General features: G+C 39.8%; 2 protein-coding genes and 1 pseudogene across 2 annotated transcripts; 1 reads left to right on the forward strand and 2 right to left on the reverse strand.

Annotated features, from left to right (window-relative positions):
• Nucleotides 1-1,735: 1,735 nt before the first annotated feature.
• On the reverse strand, nucleotides 1,736-3,019 carry LOC149836440 (uncharacterized). The gene is made up of 2 exons (XM_090006991.1): nucleotides 2,789-3,019; nucleotides 1,736-1,966 (listed from the first exon to the last, which is right to left on the reverse strand). Exons 1-2 carry the CDS (start codon nucleotides 3,008-3,010, stop codon nucleotides 1,880-1,882), a joined length of 309 nt encoding a protein of 102 aa, XP_089863117.1. The 5' UTR covers nucleotides 3,011-3,019; the 3' UTR covers nucleotides 1,736-1,879.
• Nucleotides 3,020-13,312: 10,293 nt separating this feature from the next.
• LOC149836441 (ras-related protein RABA5a pseudogene) lies at nucleotides 13,313-14,955 on the reverse strand (annotated as a pseudogene).
• Nucleotides 14,654-19,147, forward strand: LOC149836442 (transcription factor GAMYB-like). Its single transcript, XM_090006992.1, has 4 exons — nucleotides 14,654-15,717; nucleotides 16,912-17,284; nucleotides 17,462-18,476; nucleotides 18,591-19,147. The coding sequence occupies exons 2-4, from the start codon at nucleotides 16,925-16,927 to the stop codon at nucleotides 18,899-18,901; spliced, it is 1,686 nt and encodes a 561-aa protein (XP_089863118.1). The 5' UTR covers nucleotides 14,654-15,717; nucleotides 16,912-16,924; the 3' UTR covers nucleotides 18,902-19,147.
• The last annotated feature ends 289 nt before the right edge of the window (nucleotides 19,148-19,436 follow it).

Genomic DNA, 19,436 nt, shown 5'->3' on the forward strand with positions numbered 1-19,436 from the left:
CACGACTGATGATATAAATTTATCCGGCAAGGAGGGCTATCATGGCACAAATGGAATAATAGTGGCAAACAATAACAACCTTTCCATCTTAGGAATCAGTAATGTGCTCTTACCTTCTCAAAATAATAGTTTTTACTTAAAGAATGTGTTGCATGTTCCTATTGTTAAAAAAAATCCAATCTTAGTTTCTTAATTTACTAGAAATCATAATTGTTTCTTTGAGTTTCATCCTCATAGTTTTTGTGTAAAGGATTATCATAAAGGAAAAATAGTTTAAAGCAGGCCGATCAGAGGAGAAATATATATATATATATATACATCTAGTGAACCCAAAGGCGCAACACATACTAGTCGAATAAGGCTTATGTAACAGAGAAGGTGGCGACTTCATCAGTTTAGCATGCGAGGCTTGGTCATCCGAGTTATACAACTTTGCCCTTTTTAAGACAAAACAATTATTTGATTTTTATTGACAATAATTATAGTAGTCTATGTTTTGCTTGAATGATCGATAAGTAAGGTAGATCACTCTTCCAAAATGCCTCTTGAGATTATTCATGTTGATTTATGGGGACCGGCCCCAGTCACATCAAGAGAAGGCTATAAATACTAATTCGTTATAGTTGACAATTTTTCAAGATTTTCATGGTTATTTTTTTTATAAAAAAAGGTCAGATACTTTCAATTGTTTCAAGATTTTTAAAAATATAGTTGAAAAGCAAGTGGGTCATTCCATAAAAAATTTTCATAGTGATGGAGGAGGTGAGTTTTGTCAATAGGGACTTTAATGAATTTTTAAATTATCATAGAATAAGGAGATGGTTGACATGCCCATATACACCACAATAAAATGGTGTTATGGAGAGAAAACATAGACATTTTACTGAAAGTGAATTGTGAATGCTCTTTTATGCCTCTTTAAAACTCATTTTTTTTAGATATGTTGTTCACTTGATCAACAACTGTTAAGTCTCAATACTGAACAAAGAACCCCATATGAGTTGTTTGAAACCAAATCTAGCTATGGCCATATAATTTTTTTTAGAAGCACATCTTATCTGTATCTGGTTCCATACAATAATTTCAAACTAAGGCCAAAGACAAAACTATGTGTTTTTATTGGTGTTAGCTCATCTCATAAACGATTCTTGCATTTTGATCTTGTTGTTGAAAAGGTCTTTATTTCTCGCCATGTGAAGTTTGATGAATAAAATTTCTTTTGTGCTGGAACCCAAGAGTCCGTTACTAGCAAAGAGGTGTCTAAATGGCTAAGAGAAAAGTCTCAAACTCAAGCAGTTTAATTTTTATATAATGTCGACTGATAAGAATATGAAATCTGATGCACTACAACAGAGCAGTAGATTAGCGACGACCACCTTCCGTCGCTAATCCGTCGCTAATCCGTCGCTAACCATGTTAGCGACGGATTAGCGACAACGCGGCGACAGTATGCTTACGTCGCGAATATTTCGACGCTAACTGGCGACGGAATAATTCCGTCGCCAAGTCCGTCGCTAATTGCGACGGAATAACGAGCGCTATATTCCGTCGCCAATCCGCCGGTACTAAACGGCGACCACGGCGTGGCGACGGATTTAATTCCGTCGCTAAGCCGTCGCTAGATTAATATGAATAGCGACAGAATCATCCGTCGCAAAAATGAAAAAAAATCAAAAAAAATTTATTTAAAAATTAATTACGGAGAACTGTACAATTTATATTTCCTGTAAATAAAAAACAAACCACACAAAAAAATTCATATAACAAGTATCTATAATAATTAATCGTTCCACCTTAAAACTAAGAAGTTTAATTATTTACAATTCAACAATTACAATTAGGAAAAATAAAAAAAATAGAACTTCTTCAACACAGTCCTCTAATCATCACCAAGATTTTGTGCGTCTTCTTGTTCATTGTCTTTATCTGTCCCTTCAGCTCCACTACCCTGATTATCGCTAGCAGCCTACACAAGAAAAGAACAGTCAGTATTGATAAACAAAATATAATGAAATAAATTACACACTATATGTGATTCTATCATGTGCTCATGTGTGATCTAAGGCAATAAAAAAACTCTATATGTGATTCTATCATGCTCATATGTGTGCTAAGGCAGTCAAAAAATTGAATATGTGATTATAGCATGTTCATATGTGTTCTAAGGCATATAAAAAAACTCTATATGTGATTCTACCATGCTCAGATGTGCTTTAAGGCAAGCAAAAAACTATATATGTGATTCGATCATGCTCGTATGTGTGCTAAGGCAGTAAAAAAATTGAATATGTGAATATAGCATGCTCATATGTGCTCTAAGGCAGGCAAAGCCAAAAATTTTATATGTGATTCTATCATAAATGATATATAACATGTTCATATGTGTTCTAAGGCAGTTAAAAAACTCTATATGTTATTATAGCATGTTCATATGTGTGCTAAGGCAGTCAAAAAACAGAATATGTGATTATAATATGCTCATATGTGTTCTTAGGCAGTAAAAAAACTAAATATGTGATTATAGCATGCTTATGTGTTCTAATGCAATCAAAAAAACTTTATATGTGATTCTATCATGCTCATATGTGCTCTAAGACAGACAAAAAGTTAAATATATATATATGTGATTCTATCATGCTCATATGTGTGCTAAGGCAGTAAAAAAATTGAATATGTGATTATAGCATGTTCATATGTGTTCTAAGGCATCTAGAAAAACTCTATATGTGATTCTACCATGCTCAGATGTGCTTTAAGATAGTCAAAAAAACTATATATGTGATTATACCTGAGAGGGACCTGGAATCGAAGATCCCCTATCCTGAACAGCGGCCTTGATCTCATTTCGGAGAAAGGGGGCGACGGTGTATTGGAAGTAGTTATTCAGTGATTCATTAATGATCTCGCGTACATCATCACCGGAAAGAATAGTCGGCTGCTTGGAGCTTATGTCGGCGCAAGAAGTTGGTGAGCCGTAACTGGAAGAACCAATAACTGGTGAAGTGTTCATATTACTCCCAAACCCGAACACGTGACCTTTTTTGGGTTCACCTGCTGCAGTCACCCATGCTGTAGGATCAAATGATGGATGCTGAGTAGCGTCTTCACCATATCGCTCTACCATTTGTTGCTCATATGCCTCCTACAAAATAATGTTTAAAGTATTCATTAATAATTAATGATAACATTATGATGACTTGCATATATATTGCAATGATTATTAATAGAATTAATACATACCGTTGTCGTTCTCGCCTTCTCTGATACGAAGACTCCCGTGGTCTTCCGTTTATGTGTTTCTACAAACACATCCTTATATGGTACACTGCCTCCTTTTTCTGCTTTCTGCGAAGTTAAATGACAAAAGATTTAGTACACAAATTTGCAACTATACTTATAAAATTAATATTATATATTGATGAGTTACCATTTTCTTTAGGTGGCTCCCAAATGTCTTAGATCCACCTGTGTGTAGATGGGCTTCGGGCATCTTCGATCGATTTTGTGAAGCCTTCGCAGAGCGATTTTTAAATGCATCTCCCGCCCACATATCGCACATTTCATCCCAGTAATCTCTCCTGATAGTAATAGGACCATGGCCCTTCCACAGTAATGGATCATCTACTACGCCAGATGCTTTTTTTGCTGCAGTCTTCATAGTGTGCAGCATGTCTGCAAATCGATTGGCAGCCACCTTCTGCCACACCTTCCTTGCATCATTTTCTTCCACCGTAGTTGCAAAGCGATTCGAAGCCTACAAATATTTTCAGAAAGTTAGTAGACATTGCTTAAATAAATTAAATATGAAACACATTAACTATGAGGAACAACTGTATACCATGAATGAGGACCACAATCTGTCTAATACCTCCTTTGGGTACTCTTTCCATTGAGCAACTAGTCCTGGTAGATGTTGAAGAAGTGAATTCCTAATCTCTCGTACTACTTCTTGTGGCTCAAACCTCATGCTGCACATGAATTGTTACACAGTAAATATCAATATAAAATATTTAAAAGATATGCAATAATTGAAAACAAAATACTTACGGTCGATTATCGATATACACTATTCGAATGAGTCTTCTTGTGCCAGCCTGTGAAGACCCTGTTTCCTGTGTTGGCTGTTGACTTGTGCGATCAACTGGTGTAGGTGGGTCGTATACAGGCGCAACATCATCTGTAAAAAAATACACACCAAGTTCTCAGAATGTGCATTTGAACTAATCAAGCATCTAATTAGTTATATGATATACCTATCACAGGAGCCCGTGAAGATGAAGGTTGAGCCTGGCTACTACTGGATGAGCGACCACTATAACCTCCACGAACCATATTCTAACAAATAACATATGTCATACAATACATTCAAATAATTCACATCAAGTATTACAATGCATTCAAGTCATTCACATCAAGCATTGCAATGCATTCAAATAATTCAAATCATTGACATCAAGTATTGCACTAATTCAAATCATTCGTTAATTGCATAAATTATAATACATTCAGATAAATTACAATGCATTCGAATCATTCGTATCAAGTATTACAATACATTGAAATAAAATTTTTAATCATTCACACCAAGTATTGCAATACAACTCACATCAAGTATTACAATGCATTTAAATAGAGGTTTGTAGTATAAGATTTTTTTCACTAGCTTGAGAATTCTTCCTCGTCACTAGTTTGACTTTCTTCTTCTTCTTCTTCTTCTTCTTCTTCTTCTTCTTCATTGTTTGCCCATCCACTTGGTACATCATTTGGATCACATTCCTCTATGAATGTTTCATCAGCTAATGGAGATATGACATGCATATCATGCGCAACATCGTGACCATAAGCGAAGTCACAGACATCATCTGATTGATAGTAATCATTGTCTTCAGCTAACTCATCTTCTTGTAACTGATCATACTCGGGGTATAGTTTGGATTTCACCTTGCAAACTGCCCACCATTCATTTCTATCTGACTTTTTTATACTCGGATATGAAGTATAATAAACTTGTTGAGCTTGCGAGGCTAATATGAATGGTTCATATGTTCCAAACCTGGATTTATGATTCACCTCCACAATGCCTGAAGCTTTGTCGAGTCTTGTTGCAGTTGGATCAAACCAATGACACTTGAATACCGTAACCCTGTTATTCATGCCTAAGTAAGTCAACTTCATTATTTCCTCTATAACACCGTAGTAATCATGTTCATTTTCACCGTAGCTGCTACCCTTGACACACACGCCACTATTTATCGTTGATTTGTTTATACCGTAGTCTTTTGTATGGAATCGATAACCATTTACGATATACCCGTTGTAGCATTGCACAACTTTGGTCGGACCATTTTCTAAATCACATATTCCTTGATCTTTAACATCACCATGGCGAACCTACGCACAGACATAAACAATTATTGTGATCACGATCAATTAAGTAACTTAGTGTTGTTTATAAGTACAAAATTTATGTTAGCTTCTTTACCAACTGTTTCAACCACTCCACAAACTTAGTTTCACGTTCTTTTTGTACTTCTGCATTAGTGAGATGTGAAACTTGCTTTGCAACTCCAGATCAAATCGTCTGCAAACCACAAATACTTATATTACCGAGCCATGTATCCACATATAGAACATAAAAGGATTTATAATTGAGTTGCATATACATATACTTACTCGATGTATGGGTCGATCGCTGAACAATTAAAAAGAATATAGATGTGTGCTGCATCTTGCTCTCGATCTGTCAATAGCCTTGATCGGCAACTACCAAATGCATGCCCAAGTCGTTGAAATATCGACAGCTTGTCAGCTACAGTTACTTGTTCTCCATCATCGTTACGGGGCGGGCATGTGTAACGTGTTGAAATATGAGGTTCGAAGTACATAGATGAGAAATTTGAAATCTCTTCTAAAGTGTACGCCTCACAAATAGAGCCTTCTACTCTTGCTTTATTACGAACCTTTTTTTTTAGGTCGAACATGCATCTGACAAGAATATACATTTCAAATTTTAAATATCTGTCATTAAAGAGACAAATATAAAAAAACATATACCTTTCAAATGGGTACATCCATCGATATTGCACAGGGCCACCAACCCTTAGTTCATATGGCAAATGTATGATCAAATGTTCCATAACATCGAAAAATGTTGGCGTAAATATCTTTTCTAACAGACAAACAGTGGTGATGACAGAGTCCTCGAGATTCTTTACATCTGATACAATGACCTCCGATGCGCACAATGTTCTGAAAAATCCGCTCAACTCAGACAATACCCCCCATATAGGTTTGTCTAACATATCATGGAATGCTAGGGGTATCAATCGTTGCATAAAGATATGACAATCATGGCTCTTCAACCCATATAACTGTCTATCGTCAATCTTCACAGCCCGAGCAATGTTAGAGACATATCCATCTGGAAATCTCAGTTGTCTCAACCATTGACATACATGTTTTATTTGATCAGGTCCGAGCACGTACTTCGCCTTTGGTTTCAGTACTTTGCCATTATACTCTTTGAGTTCCAATTCTGGTCTTTTACATATTAATTTTAAATCCATACGGGCCTTCGAATTATCCTTCGTTTTTCCTTTAATATTCATTACTGTATTGAACACATTATCAAACACATTTTTCTCTACATGCATCACATCCAAATTATGTCGTATCAATAGGGTCGGCCAATACGGTAGTTCCCAAAAAATAGATTTTTTCGTCCAATTGTGTTCCTTCCCAAATCCACGGAAGGGTGTAGGACTGCGGGCATCTGTTAATACATCTGAAAAGTATCGCAATCTTCTTAAAATCTCTATGCCAGACAATCTTGAGGATGGACCTTCCATTTCAGTTGTGCCTGCTGTAAATGCATTCTTTTGACGTCGGAACGGATAATCGCTGGGTAGAAATCGACGATGGTAATCAAACCAGCAAGGCTTCCTTCCATGCCTCAATCTAAAAGCTTTGGAATCCTCCATGCAGTACGGACAAGCCAACCTCCCATGTGTGCTCCAACCAGATAACATACCATATGCAGGGAAGTCACTGATTGTCCATAGAACAGCGGCCTTCATGTTGAAATTTTGTTTTTTGTGGGCATCATACGTGGTAACACCGTCATCCCACAGTACTTTTAATTCATCAATCAATGGTTTTAGATATACATCAAGATCTTGGCCAGGTGAGGTCGGACCAGGGATCAACAGAGACAAGAAAAGATTTGGACGTTTCATACACAAGCTTGGTGGAAGGTTGTATGGAGTTACAAATACTGGCCAACATGAGTATGGAGTTGATCTACCCCCAAATGGATTAAATCCATCTGTACATAGACCGAGTCTAACATTTCGCACTTCCATTGCGAAGTTCTGATGAGTACGATCAAAGTGCTTCCAAGCTTCAGCGTCAACAGGATGCGTGATCTTGTTTTCATCGTGTTGAACTTTATTTGCATGCCATCTCATGTGTTTAGCTGTCTTTGAAGACATATACAATCGCTGCAATCTAGGAGTGATAGGAAAGTAGCGGAGCGACTTGTATGAAACTTCCTTTGATCTCGTGCTACCATTGCCTCTTGTCTTTGGCTTGAACCGAGGATGCCCACATGACGGGCATGATATGTCATTTTCCTGCTCCTTGAAATACAACATGCAGTGATTTGGACAAGCATCAATCTTTTTGTAACCCATACCTAGAGCGTTGACCATAACTTTCGCACGATAGAAATTTTGTGGCAATTTCTCATCTTTAGGCAACATACTCTTCACAATCATGCACAAACGGTCAAAACATGATTGACTCAAATTATACTCGGACTTCAAATTCATTAGTTGAAGAACTGCAGACAAGATAGTGTGACTCTCACAACCGTTCCAAAGTGGCTCATCAGCATCTTTAAGTAAATCATAAAATCTACTAGCTGCATCGTTTGGTGATTCTTCATCTACGGCAGTTCTTACATCACTAGAACTCATAGCAGAACCCAGTTCTGTTCCTGCAGCATCAAATATCAAATCCGTATATGGATTATCGTGCACCACATTCACCCGTGCATCAAAATCGTTTCTAAATTCTTCTCCATGAAACGTCAAGTTCTGATAATCACTCACAAAACCCTTCCTGTATAGGTGATGTCTAACGCCATGAGGTTCTACAAATCGATTATTCTTACAAATCTTGCAGGGACACCTAATCCGACCTGTGGGATCTACCGTACTGACACTTGCCGTTGCAAATTCAATAAAATTGTCGACACCATCCATATATTCATGCGATAACTCATTGTCCACTATCCTACGGTACATCCATTCACGGTTTGCAGTCATTCTGTCGTATGATGTTACGAATAGTATCCTAACCAGTTAAAAGAGAACCATCAAAATGCTATGATGAAGAAAATATCAAATTTATCATGCAATATATGATGTCATACAATCACAAGAATTATGATGCATGCATTGATAACTTAATATTTTTATGTGCAAACTATTCATGACACGATACATTCATTTGAAGCATGCTTTCAGTATACAATTTCACATGGAAGACATAATCAAATTGAAAGTAACTACATGTAAGCATGGATACAATCACATCAAACATTGCAATACATCGAAATAATTCATATCAAACAAATGTCAAACATGTACCTGCAGCAAACACACTTCAATATCCCACTAACTACTACCACGCATAGCAGGGACTCCGTACTCCGAAAATAAGAACACTTCCATATTCATACATTAAAATCATGCTCAGCATGATCTCCGAACTCAAACAAAGCAGTCCTAGATATCAACAACTAAGTGAGTGTGTGAACAATAAAGTGTTACATTCAATAAATTAAATAACATGTGATGCGCTTGCCTCACTTACTCACCACGGGTATTTACCCGATTTGCATTGTTTTTGTCACTTACTTACCACGGGTGGCGGGGCACAAGCGAGTTCCGTTGAGAAATCTGCACAAAAAAACAATTTTTTAAAATGAAGTCACCACGGAAAAAAAACTGTTCTGACAAGGGGTCGACTCCCCTGCTGTTCCGACAGGGGGTCGACCCCCTGCCCGGGTCGACCCCCTACCGGAAAGGCAAGGGGCAAGGGTCCTCTGCCGAAAAATGCAGGGGGTTAACCCCCTTCCGGAAAACGCGGGGGTTAACCCTCTGCCGGAAAACGCGGGGGTTAACCCCCTCCGTTTTCCGGAAGGGGGTTAACCCCCTGCCGGAAACGGGAGGGGGTTAACCCCCTGTGAACCGGGAGGGGGTTAACCCCCTGTGAACCGGGAGGGGGTTAACCCCCTGCCGGAAATGGCAGGGGGTTAACCCCCTGCGTGAAAATGGGGGTTAACCCCCTGCGTGAACTGGAAGGGGGTTAACCCCCTGCCGAAAACGGCAGGGGGTTAACCCCTTACGTCAAAACGGGGGTTAACCCCCTGCCGGAAACGACAGGGGGTTAACCCCCTGTGTGAACCGGGAGGGGGTTAACCCCCTGCCAGAAACGGCAGGGGGTTAACCCCCTGCGTGAAAATGGGGGTTAACCCCCTGCCGGAAATGGCAGGGGGTTAACCCCCTATGTGAACCGGGAGGGGGTTAACCCCCTGCCAGAAACGGTAGGGGGTTAACCCCCTGTGTGAAAACGGGGGTTAACCCCCTGCCGGAAATGGCAGGGGGTTAACCCCCTGTGTGAACCGGGAGGGGGTTAACCCCCTGTGTGAACCGGGAGGGGGTTAACCCCCTGCGTGAACCGAGAGGGGGTTAACCCCCTGCCGGAAACGGCAGGGGGTTAACCCCCTGCGTTTTTCGGCAGGGGGTTAACCCCTTGCCGGAAACGGGAGGGGGAGGGCGTTACCTTTCTCCGGGCGGCGAACGGTGGGACCAGCGGACGGTGGGACCGGCGGACGGTGGGACCGGCGAACGGCGGGACCGGCGAACGGCGGGAGCGGGACCGGCGCAGGAGCAGCGAAAGAAGAAAAGGAAAACCTGGTTGGGATTAGGGTTATTCGAAAGTTAGCGACGGCTTAGCGACGGATTAATTCCGTCGCTAAGCCAACGTAAAATCAAATTCGCGAAAATAGCGACGGATTATATTCTGTCGCCACATCCGTCGCTAGTTAGCGACGGACTAGTTTCCGTCGCTAACGTCGTCGGTAAATGGTGCGATCGTACCGACAAAACAATCTGTAGCAACATCCGTCGCTAATTAGCGACGGACTATCTTCCGTCACTACTTTCATAAGATTCAGTGATAATAGCGACGAATATTTGTCGCTCGCCAATCCGTCGCTAACTAGCGACGGAATCTTTCCGTCGCTAACGTCCGTCGCTAACAACCTATTTTCTTGTAGTGATGGTAGTCTGCCAATAGTGTTATAACCCTGTTGTTTACCGCCTAATCATCTTGCTTCACTAGAAATCAGAGAGCAAACTGATGATGGTGAGGACCAGTCAGTTGACTTTTCACACGATCACGTTGATGGTGATGGTGATCACGATTATGATGAGGATAATCATAGTGTCAATGATGCTAATTGTGCTGTCATAGATGGTGATGATAATTAGTCTGAAAATGACTCTCATGATGAGTTGGTTGAACTATAAATCCAAAGTCGAGTTCATCCTATGATAACTAGGTCACAAGATGGATCTTTAAGGCCAAAAAACACTGACTCATCACCTTACTACTTTGGATTTGGGCTCCTTAGTCAATTGGTTCATGAAAAAGAGCCTATTGACTACCACCAAACTCTTAAATAACCAAAATGGCATCAAGCCATGAGGGAAGAGTACAAGGCTCTCATAAAGAATGATACTTGAACTCTTGTGCCACCCAAGGAAACGTCCAATAAAGTAGGGTGTTAGTGGGTTTGCAAAATAAACAAACATGGAGATGGAACCATAGCAAGGCATAAAACTGAGTTAGTCACTAAAGGCTATAGTCATAAGGAAAGAATATATTATTTTGAAACATACAGTCTTGTGATAAAGCCCACAACTATAAGAATGGGTTTCTCAGTTGCAACAAGTCGTAACTTACCCATTCATCAATTGAACGTTAAAAATGTGTTTCTGTATGATTTTCTAAAAGAAGTACATATGGCTCAACCACCTAGAATTAAAAATAATCAAACTCCTCACTATATTTGTAAGTTAAATTGTGTTATCTGCGACTTAAAACAAGCCTCAAGAGCCTGGTTTAAGAGGCTTAGTCAATATTTTGAAAAACTTGGATTTACAAGTTCTAAGGCCAACACTTATTTGTTCATAAAGATTGCACATGAAGTAACTCTATATATTTTGGTCTATATTGATTATATCATTATTACAAGAAGCTCACCGAGCATGGTTCAACAACTTATCAAATCGTTTGGTTGAGAATTTTCTATTAAGGATCTTGGTGCTCTATCCTTATTCTTGGGAATAGAAATTATTCAAAATAACTCTGGAATCATACTCACCCAAAGAAAAATATATATATGCCTCTTTTCACTCCAGCAGCAACCAACATTCAAATTTCTATATATGAAGGAGAAAAACTCAAGGATCCAACTCGATACCGCAACATTGTGGGAGCTCTTCAGTATTCAATATTCACAAGGCCTGATATTTAGTATGCGATAAATAAGGCATGCCAATTCATGCATGACCCAACGGATGTCCATTGGTCTTTGGTGAAACAAATCCTAAGATATCTCAAAGGTGCAATTAATTTGGGTCTTGAAATATCCAAATCTAGAGGAAATGAGCTCTTTGCATTTATAGATGCTGATTGGGCGGGATGCCCTGATGATCGAAGATCAACAAATGGTTATTTGACATATCTAAGTCTAAATCTTTTGTCTTGAAAATCGTCTAAACAACAAACTGTTGCTAAGTCCAGCACAGAAGCAGAATACAAAGCATTGACAGAAGGAGTTTCAGAACTGTTATGGCTACAACAATTGATGAGCGAATTGAGAATTCAAAAATCTAAAAGTCTAGTGATATGGTGCGATACTTTTGAGGCCACTTATTTGATAACCAATTCTTTGTTTCATGCCAGAACCAAACACATAAAGATAGATTTTTATTTTGTCAGAGAAAAAATTGCAAATCAAGGAATTAAAGTTAAATTTATTTTCTCACAAGAGCAGCCAACTGATATTATCACTAAGCCATTAGGAGGATCCAATTTCAAGTATCTAAGAGACAAGCTAAATCTCATGGAGATAAGCTTGAGGGGGCATGTTGAAGGAATTACCAATCCAGATTAGAGTCTGGCTCTAAAATTGTTTGGTTCAAAGACTATCCAAATGGAAACATTAACTACAAAGGAAGGACTCTTGATTTTTGATGAAGTTGTTAAAACCAAAAGTCCTACAAAAGAGGCAATGCAAACTTGTAAAGTTAATTTCCTAAATTTTTGGCTTAAAATTAAGGGTTATAATCTTGGAGAAGGATCCCTCGTTCAATGTAACTGGCTTTGCTAGTATAGTGGAACTCACCCTCTCACGATGAGTAGTTGAGAGAGAGAGAGGTGAAATCATGGATGTAGGCAGTGAGCCGAACCACGTAAAACCAGGTTTCTTTGTGTGTGCGTGTTTTGGATCAAATAGTATGTTTCATCTTCATCGTTGTGATCAATCTTTTGTGCTCGATAAATCCTTTCAATTGGTACTAATTATAGGCATTTTTTCAAGAGTTACATGCGCTGAATAGAGATGAAAATCTTTTTGAAATTGGAACCCCATGGAAGACTGAGCATTTATTACTTGGACCATGTTTGTGATTTATTTACATGCCAAAGCAAATAAGTTTGCAAGGTGCAAATTCAACAATTGCTTTATTGATAGGATTTCTTATAATCCAGAGATGCAAATTTTATGTCAATCTATTCAGAAGATGGCTATATAATTACGGTTCGTTCGCATTAAATGTTAAACACAGGGCCGGCTGGCATCTTTGTGATTTGAGGCCACCGCCTAAGGTTTCCTATTTTGGAGGGACCTCCACATTTTGGAATCCAGTGATAAGTTGCAAACCCAGAACCTTCAGACGTTATTCAGCCAACGTCACCAAAACTTGATAATAGCAGGCGTCTCACAAATTTCTGCAAGGTAGTGAGTGGTTTGGACCAACATTTGCAACAAAACAACCAACAATGAAGCACAAAAGAATGTGAAGAAACAAAATAAAATAATATTGTACTAGGAAGAACACCACCATGATCCCTTCGCTGAAGGTTCATTATCGTTTCCTTGTAAGACCACAGTCTTCCCATTTCCTAACATGTTATCTAGCTTCTTCAGCTCTTGCGACTGAAAAACTTTCCTATTCTATATACTATAGATCTCTTTGACCACATTCCTAAATGCAACATCTACATTGGATGAATCAAGTGTGGATGTTTCCATAAAGAACAGACCTTGAGCCACCGCTGCAGCCCTACCTTCCTCTGTACTTGCCTCCTTCGTATCCTTGAGATCAGACATGTTCCCAACAAGTATGGTAACAACATTCATATCTGAATGAGATGTTCAAATTATAAAAGAAATAATGAGTGAATTTCTTGCTATCAAATGCAACACACAATAGAAGAGAGAGGCTCACTTTGAAGTTCGTTGAGCCAACTACCAATGCTGTCTAAAGTCTGCCGTCTACTAATGTCATATACAACTAAAACACCAACAGCACCTCGATAGTATGCAGAGGTGACTGCCCTGAAACGTTCTTGGCCTGTAAGAATTTAAGAAAAAAAAAGGTACAACCTCTTTAATAAACAATAAAAAAATTAAGGCCTCGGGCCTCAACTTCCGCCCCTGGTTAAACATCTAATTCAAGAGAAAAACATAGAATACATATGAATACAGATACCTTTTAATTCACATGCACCCCTCTTATATATCATAATATTATTATCTACAGTGTATGTAAATATTGCCATCAAGAAAATAGGAAAGAACAATGGCAAGGTCCGGGGGGGGGGGGGGTTTACTATTACATATAAATCAATCATGTGGACGACAAGTTGAAACGACTAATTAGAATAAAAAAAACAGTGATAAAGCAACGCATAAAAAAATAAGGGCATTGCACAAATTTTTCTAAAACAAGAGGGTCCCGCCCCTGTTCACTTCTAAGTGGGTGCCAAGGAAAGAAAGAAAGGGTAAGTGAGAACCATAGGATCCTCAACCACCACCTCTAACCATCCACGTGTCGACACCCCATTTCATCTCTGGTGGAGCAAAAATACTAAAAGGGGAGCTCACGTCAAAGAAGAGCACAAACCATCCATTAGTAATTAAAACTTAAAAAAATTAATACTTTCAAAACTGCGATAAGAGTCACCCTTCCTTTTTATTCACATGTAAAAAAGAGCGAAAAAAAATCAATAATTAATCATCACCACTCGTCACCTCCTGTTTTCTATTTTCTGAATTGGCTCATTTCATGGTAGAAAGAGAAAAGAAACTGGTGTAGAGAGAGAAAGGGCAAGAACCAAAGAAAGGGTAAGGAGAGAAAAAGGGGGGCGATTCCCCGTTTTTCCTTCCTGGTGGGTGCTGGGGTGCGGCTCCCGTTGATTCAGTCTGCCTGCGGGCAGAGGTATGGTCAGTGTCGTCCTCAACCAAATCACCCATTTGCTCTACTTGTTGGTCCTTCCTTGGTACTCACTCTTCACCCTACAAAGTACAATCCCTCAAAACACATTCTCTCTTTCTCTCTGCCCATCTTTTCCTTTTGTCTCTGTCATCTTACTGTCTCTCTCTCTCTATCCATCTCTCCACACATCTTCCTCTTTCTCTCTCAACCCGTCTGTCCCCATCTTCCTCTTCTTCTCTCTGCCCGTCTCGCTCCAGTCTCCACCCATCTGCCTCTCTTTCTCTCTCTACACATCTCCCTCACTTTCCCTCTTTACCCATCTCTCTCTCCACATCTTCCCCACTTTCTCTCTTTACCCATCTCTCTTTCTCTCACCCATCTTCATCTCTTGTTTTCTCTGCCCATCCCTCTTTCTGCCTCTACCTTCTCTATCTATCATCCTTCTCTCTCTATCATCATATAAGCACACGAACGCCCAACCACACGCACACACTCTTCTCTCTCTCTAGTGATTAGGTTTTCCCTCGTTCCGTTATATCCGTCGTATCCCTTGCCTTTCGTCGAATACGATCGAGTCTCTCTCTCTCTCTCTCTCTCTCTCTCTCTCTCTCGGTTTCAAGCGTGTCAATCGCTCGGCGTTCTGGACAGGGCTGGCCTTTTATAGCTACGGGACGGCCTAACTCTTGTGGGTTCGGTGTCTTCTCTCTCTGGTGGTGGTCCTCTTGGCATTGGTGTGTTGGATCGGATGTGTACCCCCGGGAGTTCGTCCTCCTAGCAGGGGTTGGGTCGGCGTTTCTTCCTCTTTGTGGTCTTGCTGAACCAATCCTTTTGTGGGTTGTTGTCAATTGAGCTCGCCGGAAGGTCGTCTGCCTTCGTTTTTCGATTAGCTTCTCCTTTGTGAATTGTGGGTTGTGATTGAGTGCTTGGCATCTGCTTCTCAGCAGAATCCAGAATCGGGCTCCAGAGAGGCGTGGATTCAGTTCTGATTTTCAAGTTAGGGTTCTCTCTGGGTAGTTTTGGCTATGTTTTTGGTTGGATTCGGAAACAAGGCTCCAGTGTGGTTGGTTCGTATCGGATCTGTATTGGGTTCTATCTTGTTGGAGATAAGAAGGGAGATCTCGGGAGTTGGTTCTTCTTCGCGGTAATTTTCTGGTTTTACATCCTCTTTATTTATCGCTGTGGTGAAACTGTTAATTGTGATTTCGTCTGATGAGGGTGGTTTTTTTTAGTTTGGTTTTCCTTTTCTTAATAGCTTGATAGACCACAATATGGCTAATTATTTTAATTCTCTAATGTTTTAGGGTACGTTTGTTTGCTTGTGGGGTGCTGTGCAAATGAGATTCACTTTCTAAATCTCATGAGAACTCGAATCTCACGAGGTCTCATGATATTCGAGTTCTCACACAAATGAGAACTGGAATCGTCTCATTTGTAAATCCTTGCTTTTGGGGTGTTGTGCACAACTCACTTTTTACGTTTGGTTGCTTTTGGGGTGCTGTGCAAATGAGATTCACTTTCTAAATCTCATGAGAACTCGAATCTCATGAGATCGAACCAAACTTACCCATAGGCAGAAGTTTTATGAATTTACGAACAATAATTTTTGTTTTTACTCGTATTTTGTGGATTTTTCGCTGGGTAGAGAGCACAAATAATGGCAATAGATGGATCCATCAAGGTGGGGCTTTCTGCTTTTGCTGTTTGCTCTTACCTTGAGAGATCTGTCAGTCTCTGAGGATGTACTCTTTGTTGTGGTTTATATGTCTTCTTGTTTCTCGGGGCTTCTAGTCTTTGCTTCCAATCTGTGTAAATTGTGAAGCAGTTTCTTGTCTTCAGGCTTATAAGTGGGTTGTTCTCCTTTTATTGTTTTATTTCAATGATGCATGATCAAAGTCTGTGCCACTTGATCGCTCAAGAACGTGGGGATTTGGGACGCCATTGAATTTGTTTGGTGATATTTAGATCTTTCAGCAGCCTGTCGATCTGGCATGAAAACTGAAAAATAAAATATTTCACCACCATCACTTTGTTTGAGGGTTTTAAGCTTTGTTGAAGACTGAAGTATATGATTGTGTAAAATTATGCCAAATTTGTCTTATAACTTCTGTTTTAGCTTCTCCTATTTTGCATCTGTTATTGGTTTCTCAGTCTTGAGGTATGAAACAAGTTTTAGCACTTATTATGTTTTAGTAGTTTAATCACCTAAATGATTAAAAGCGTTAAATTCTTGGTTTTGATTTTATGAGATTAATCTTTTGTTTTTTTTTTCTTTTAATGGCCTGTCTTGTGTGATATGTTCAAATATTTGTTCATTGTCAAAATATCTTGTCTGCAGCTAAGGCAGAGCCATGAGTCGTGCAACAAATGATAGTGGGGATCTTTATCATGCAACGGATCATAGTGATTCAGCATCGGTTGATGATGGTAGTAGTGGTGGGACCCCAGGAGGTGCGGTTGTAAAGAAAGGACCATGGACAGCTGCGGAGGATGCCATTCTCATTGAATATGTGAAGAAGCATGGAGAGGGAAATTGGAATGCAGTGCAAAAGCATTCAGGGCTATTCCGATGTGGGAAAAGCTGCCGTTTACGGTGGGCTAATCATTTAAGGCCAAATTTGAAAAAGGGTGCTTTTACACCTGAAGAAGAGCGTTTGATAATTGAACTTCATGCCAGAATTGGCAACAAATGGGCTAGAATGGCTGCACAGGTAGCTTTCATTTACCTATAGACAGCATTTTTTATGTACAAGTGTGAGCTGAAAGTAACCAATTCTAAGTAGACATAAAGTATTTATTTTTCCTTTTGCATTCTTCTCAGTTCTTTCTGAGTAGTATTCAAATTTATGTTTTCACCGTTCTTAAGTCATATTGCCTCTTTGTTGCAGTTGCCTGGGCGAACTGACAATGAAATAAAGAATTATTGGAACACCCGTATAAAGAGGCGACACCGGGCTGGTTTGCCTTTGTACCCCCCTGATTTGAAATTGCAAACTTGTGACAACCAACAAATTCAAAGTGTCAGTGAATTTGGACTTGGTCCTGGACACCATGATCTGTTGTGTGCTGGGGGTTTTGAAATTCCTCCTGTTTCATTTGATGGTATTAAGGCTGCCCAGGAAACATTGTCTTATGCACCCTCCTTTCCTGATATCCCTATGAGCAGCATTCTTGGACAAAATCTTGGATCCCCTCAAGGTTATAACTTCCTAAGCCCCACAATTCATTGTGCCAAGCGACCTCGTGGATACGACTCCCCATTTCCTGGTGTCAATGATGGGACAAACTGTTCATTCCTGTATGACCCCCCTTTTAACCAATTCCAGAATGACACATTTGAGAAGGTACAACTACCATTCTCTATATGCTTTCCGTATGATTCTGATCCAAACAGAAGGAGCACATCTCCTCTGGAAAGTGTGATGTCTGGCAGCCATGCCCTATTAAATGGCAATTTCTCTGCTTCCAATCCTCTCAGTGAGGTTGTAAAGTTGGAGCTCCCTTCATTCCAATTTCCTGACACTGTTCTTAATAACTTGGGTACATCACCTCTTCCACCCCCTCCTCTGGAGACAATTGATACTTACATCCAGTCTCCTCCAAGAATGCCTGTTCAGGCCGATTGCACTTCGCCTCGTAGTAGTGGACTTTTACAAGCATTGATTCATGAGGCCCAGGCACTGAGCAGCTCAAAGAATCATTCCTGTGAGAGTAGTGCCCATTCTTCTATGATGCCTGGTGAGACAGTGGATCACTCTATGGTGAACCCATGTGACACAGAGTGGCCTGAACTCAGTGACTCGATTTCTCCTATAGGCCAGTCTCCTGCATCTATCTCCAGTGAATGTAATCCTCCTGCAAGTGGTCCGTTGATTGCATCCTCACCTGTTGACGAGATTCCTGGTAACCACATAATCTGTGCCTATGTGTTGTTTTCCAGTATTTTGCTGTAGTTAGCCACTGAATTCCTTATTATTCAGGCAAAAAAAATTACTCTTACATGTCTGTCTTCTGTAGGCTTCAGTGTGAAGTTAGAAGCTGTTGAAGACATTTCGAATCCAAATATGGAGCACAAACAACCTGTAACTGAAATGCATTTCACAAGGCCTGACACATTACTTATGTCAGATTGGTTTGAACAAAGTTCAGAATGCGGGAAAGAACAGTCTACAGTAACAGATGCTATTGTAACACTTCTTGGTCAGGATTTCTGCAATGACTACAAACAACTGGATGCTGATTCTTCAACATTGAATCAGTCTTGGGGGCTTGGCTCTATACAGTGGTATAATATGCCTCCTGTCTGCCAAATGTCTGAGCGACCATGAGGCTTTGTTCATGTGAATTGTGCGTGGACGAATCTTCTAAGGGTGGTTGGTTTAAGCAGGCCATGGTTTCCCTCACAATGAAAGAGTAGTGGTATAGATTTAAGGATAATATGTATTGCCATTGTAACTTCTGGTGCTTTTTTGTTGTTTCTCATCTTGCAAGAGTTGCTTCTCAAACCAGTATGGAGCACATGCCAGATGGAGACCATTACAGTGAATTGATACGCTCAATATTTTTAGGCATTATTTGAAACTTTTGGGCCTTTTATTTCATTTGGTGTCATTGCTTGTCAAATTTGAGTCCTTTTTAAAGTTTTTTTCCATGGAAAATAAGCAGCAGAAAGTGTGTGCTTTTTAAGTGTGTAGTCATTGTATCATCTTTCAGGGTTGGTCTCGTTGTTGCATGAGAGTTGACCTGAATTGTAGCCCTAGAAAGAACATTTTATCACCTCATTTCAATTTGTCCTCATACTGTTGTTATGTTTGTCTTTCACAAATACCAATTCTTTGTGGATGATGTATGGTTTTTAGTTAT

The sequence above is a fragment of the Nuphar pumila genome, chromosome 5 (assembly GCF_984573655.1).
Source record: "Nuphar pumila chromosome 5, dmNupPumi1.hap1.1, whole genome shotgun sequence".
In the NCBI taxonomy this organism is placed as follows: Eukaryota; Viridiplantae; Streptophyta; class Magnoliopsida; order Nymphaeales; family Nymphaeaceae; genus Nuphar; species Nuphar pumila.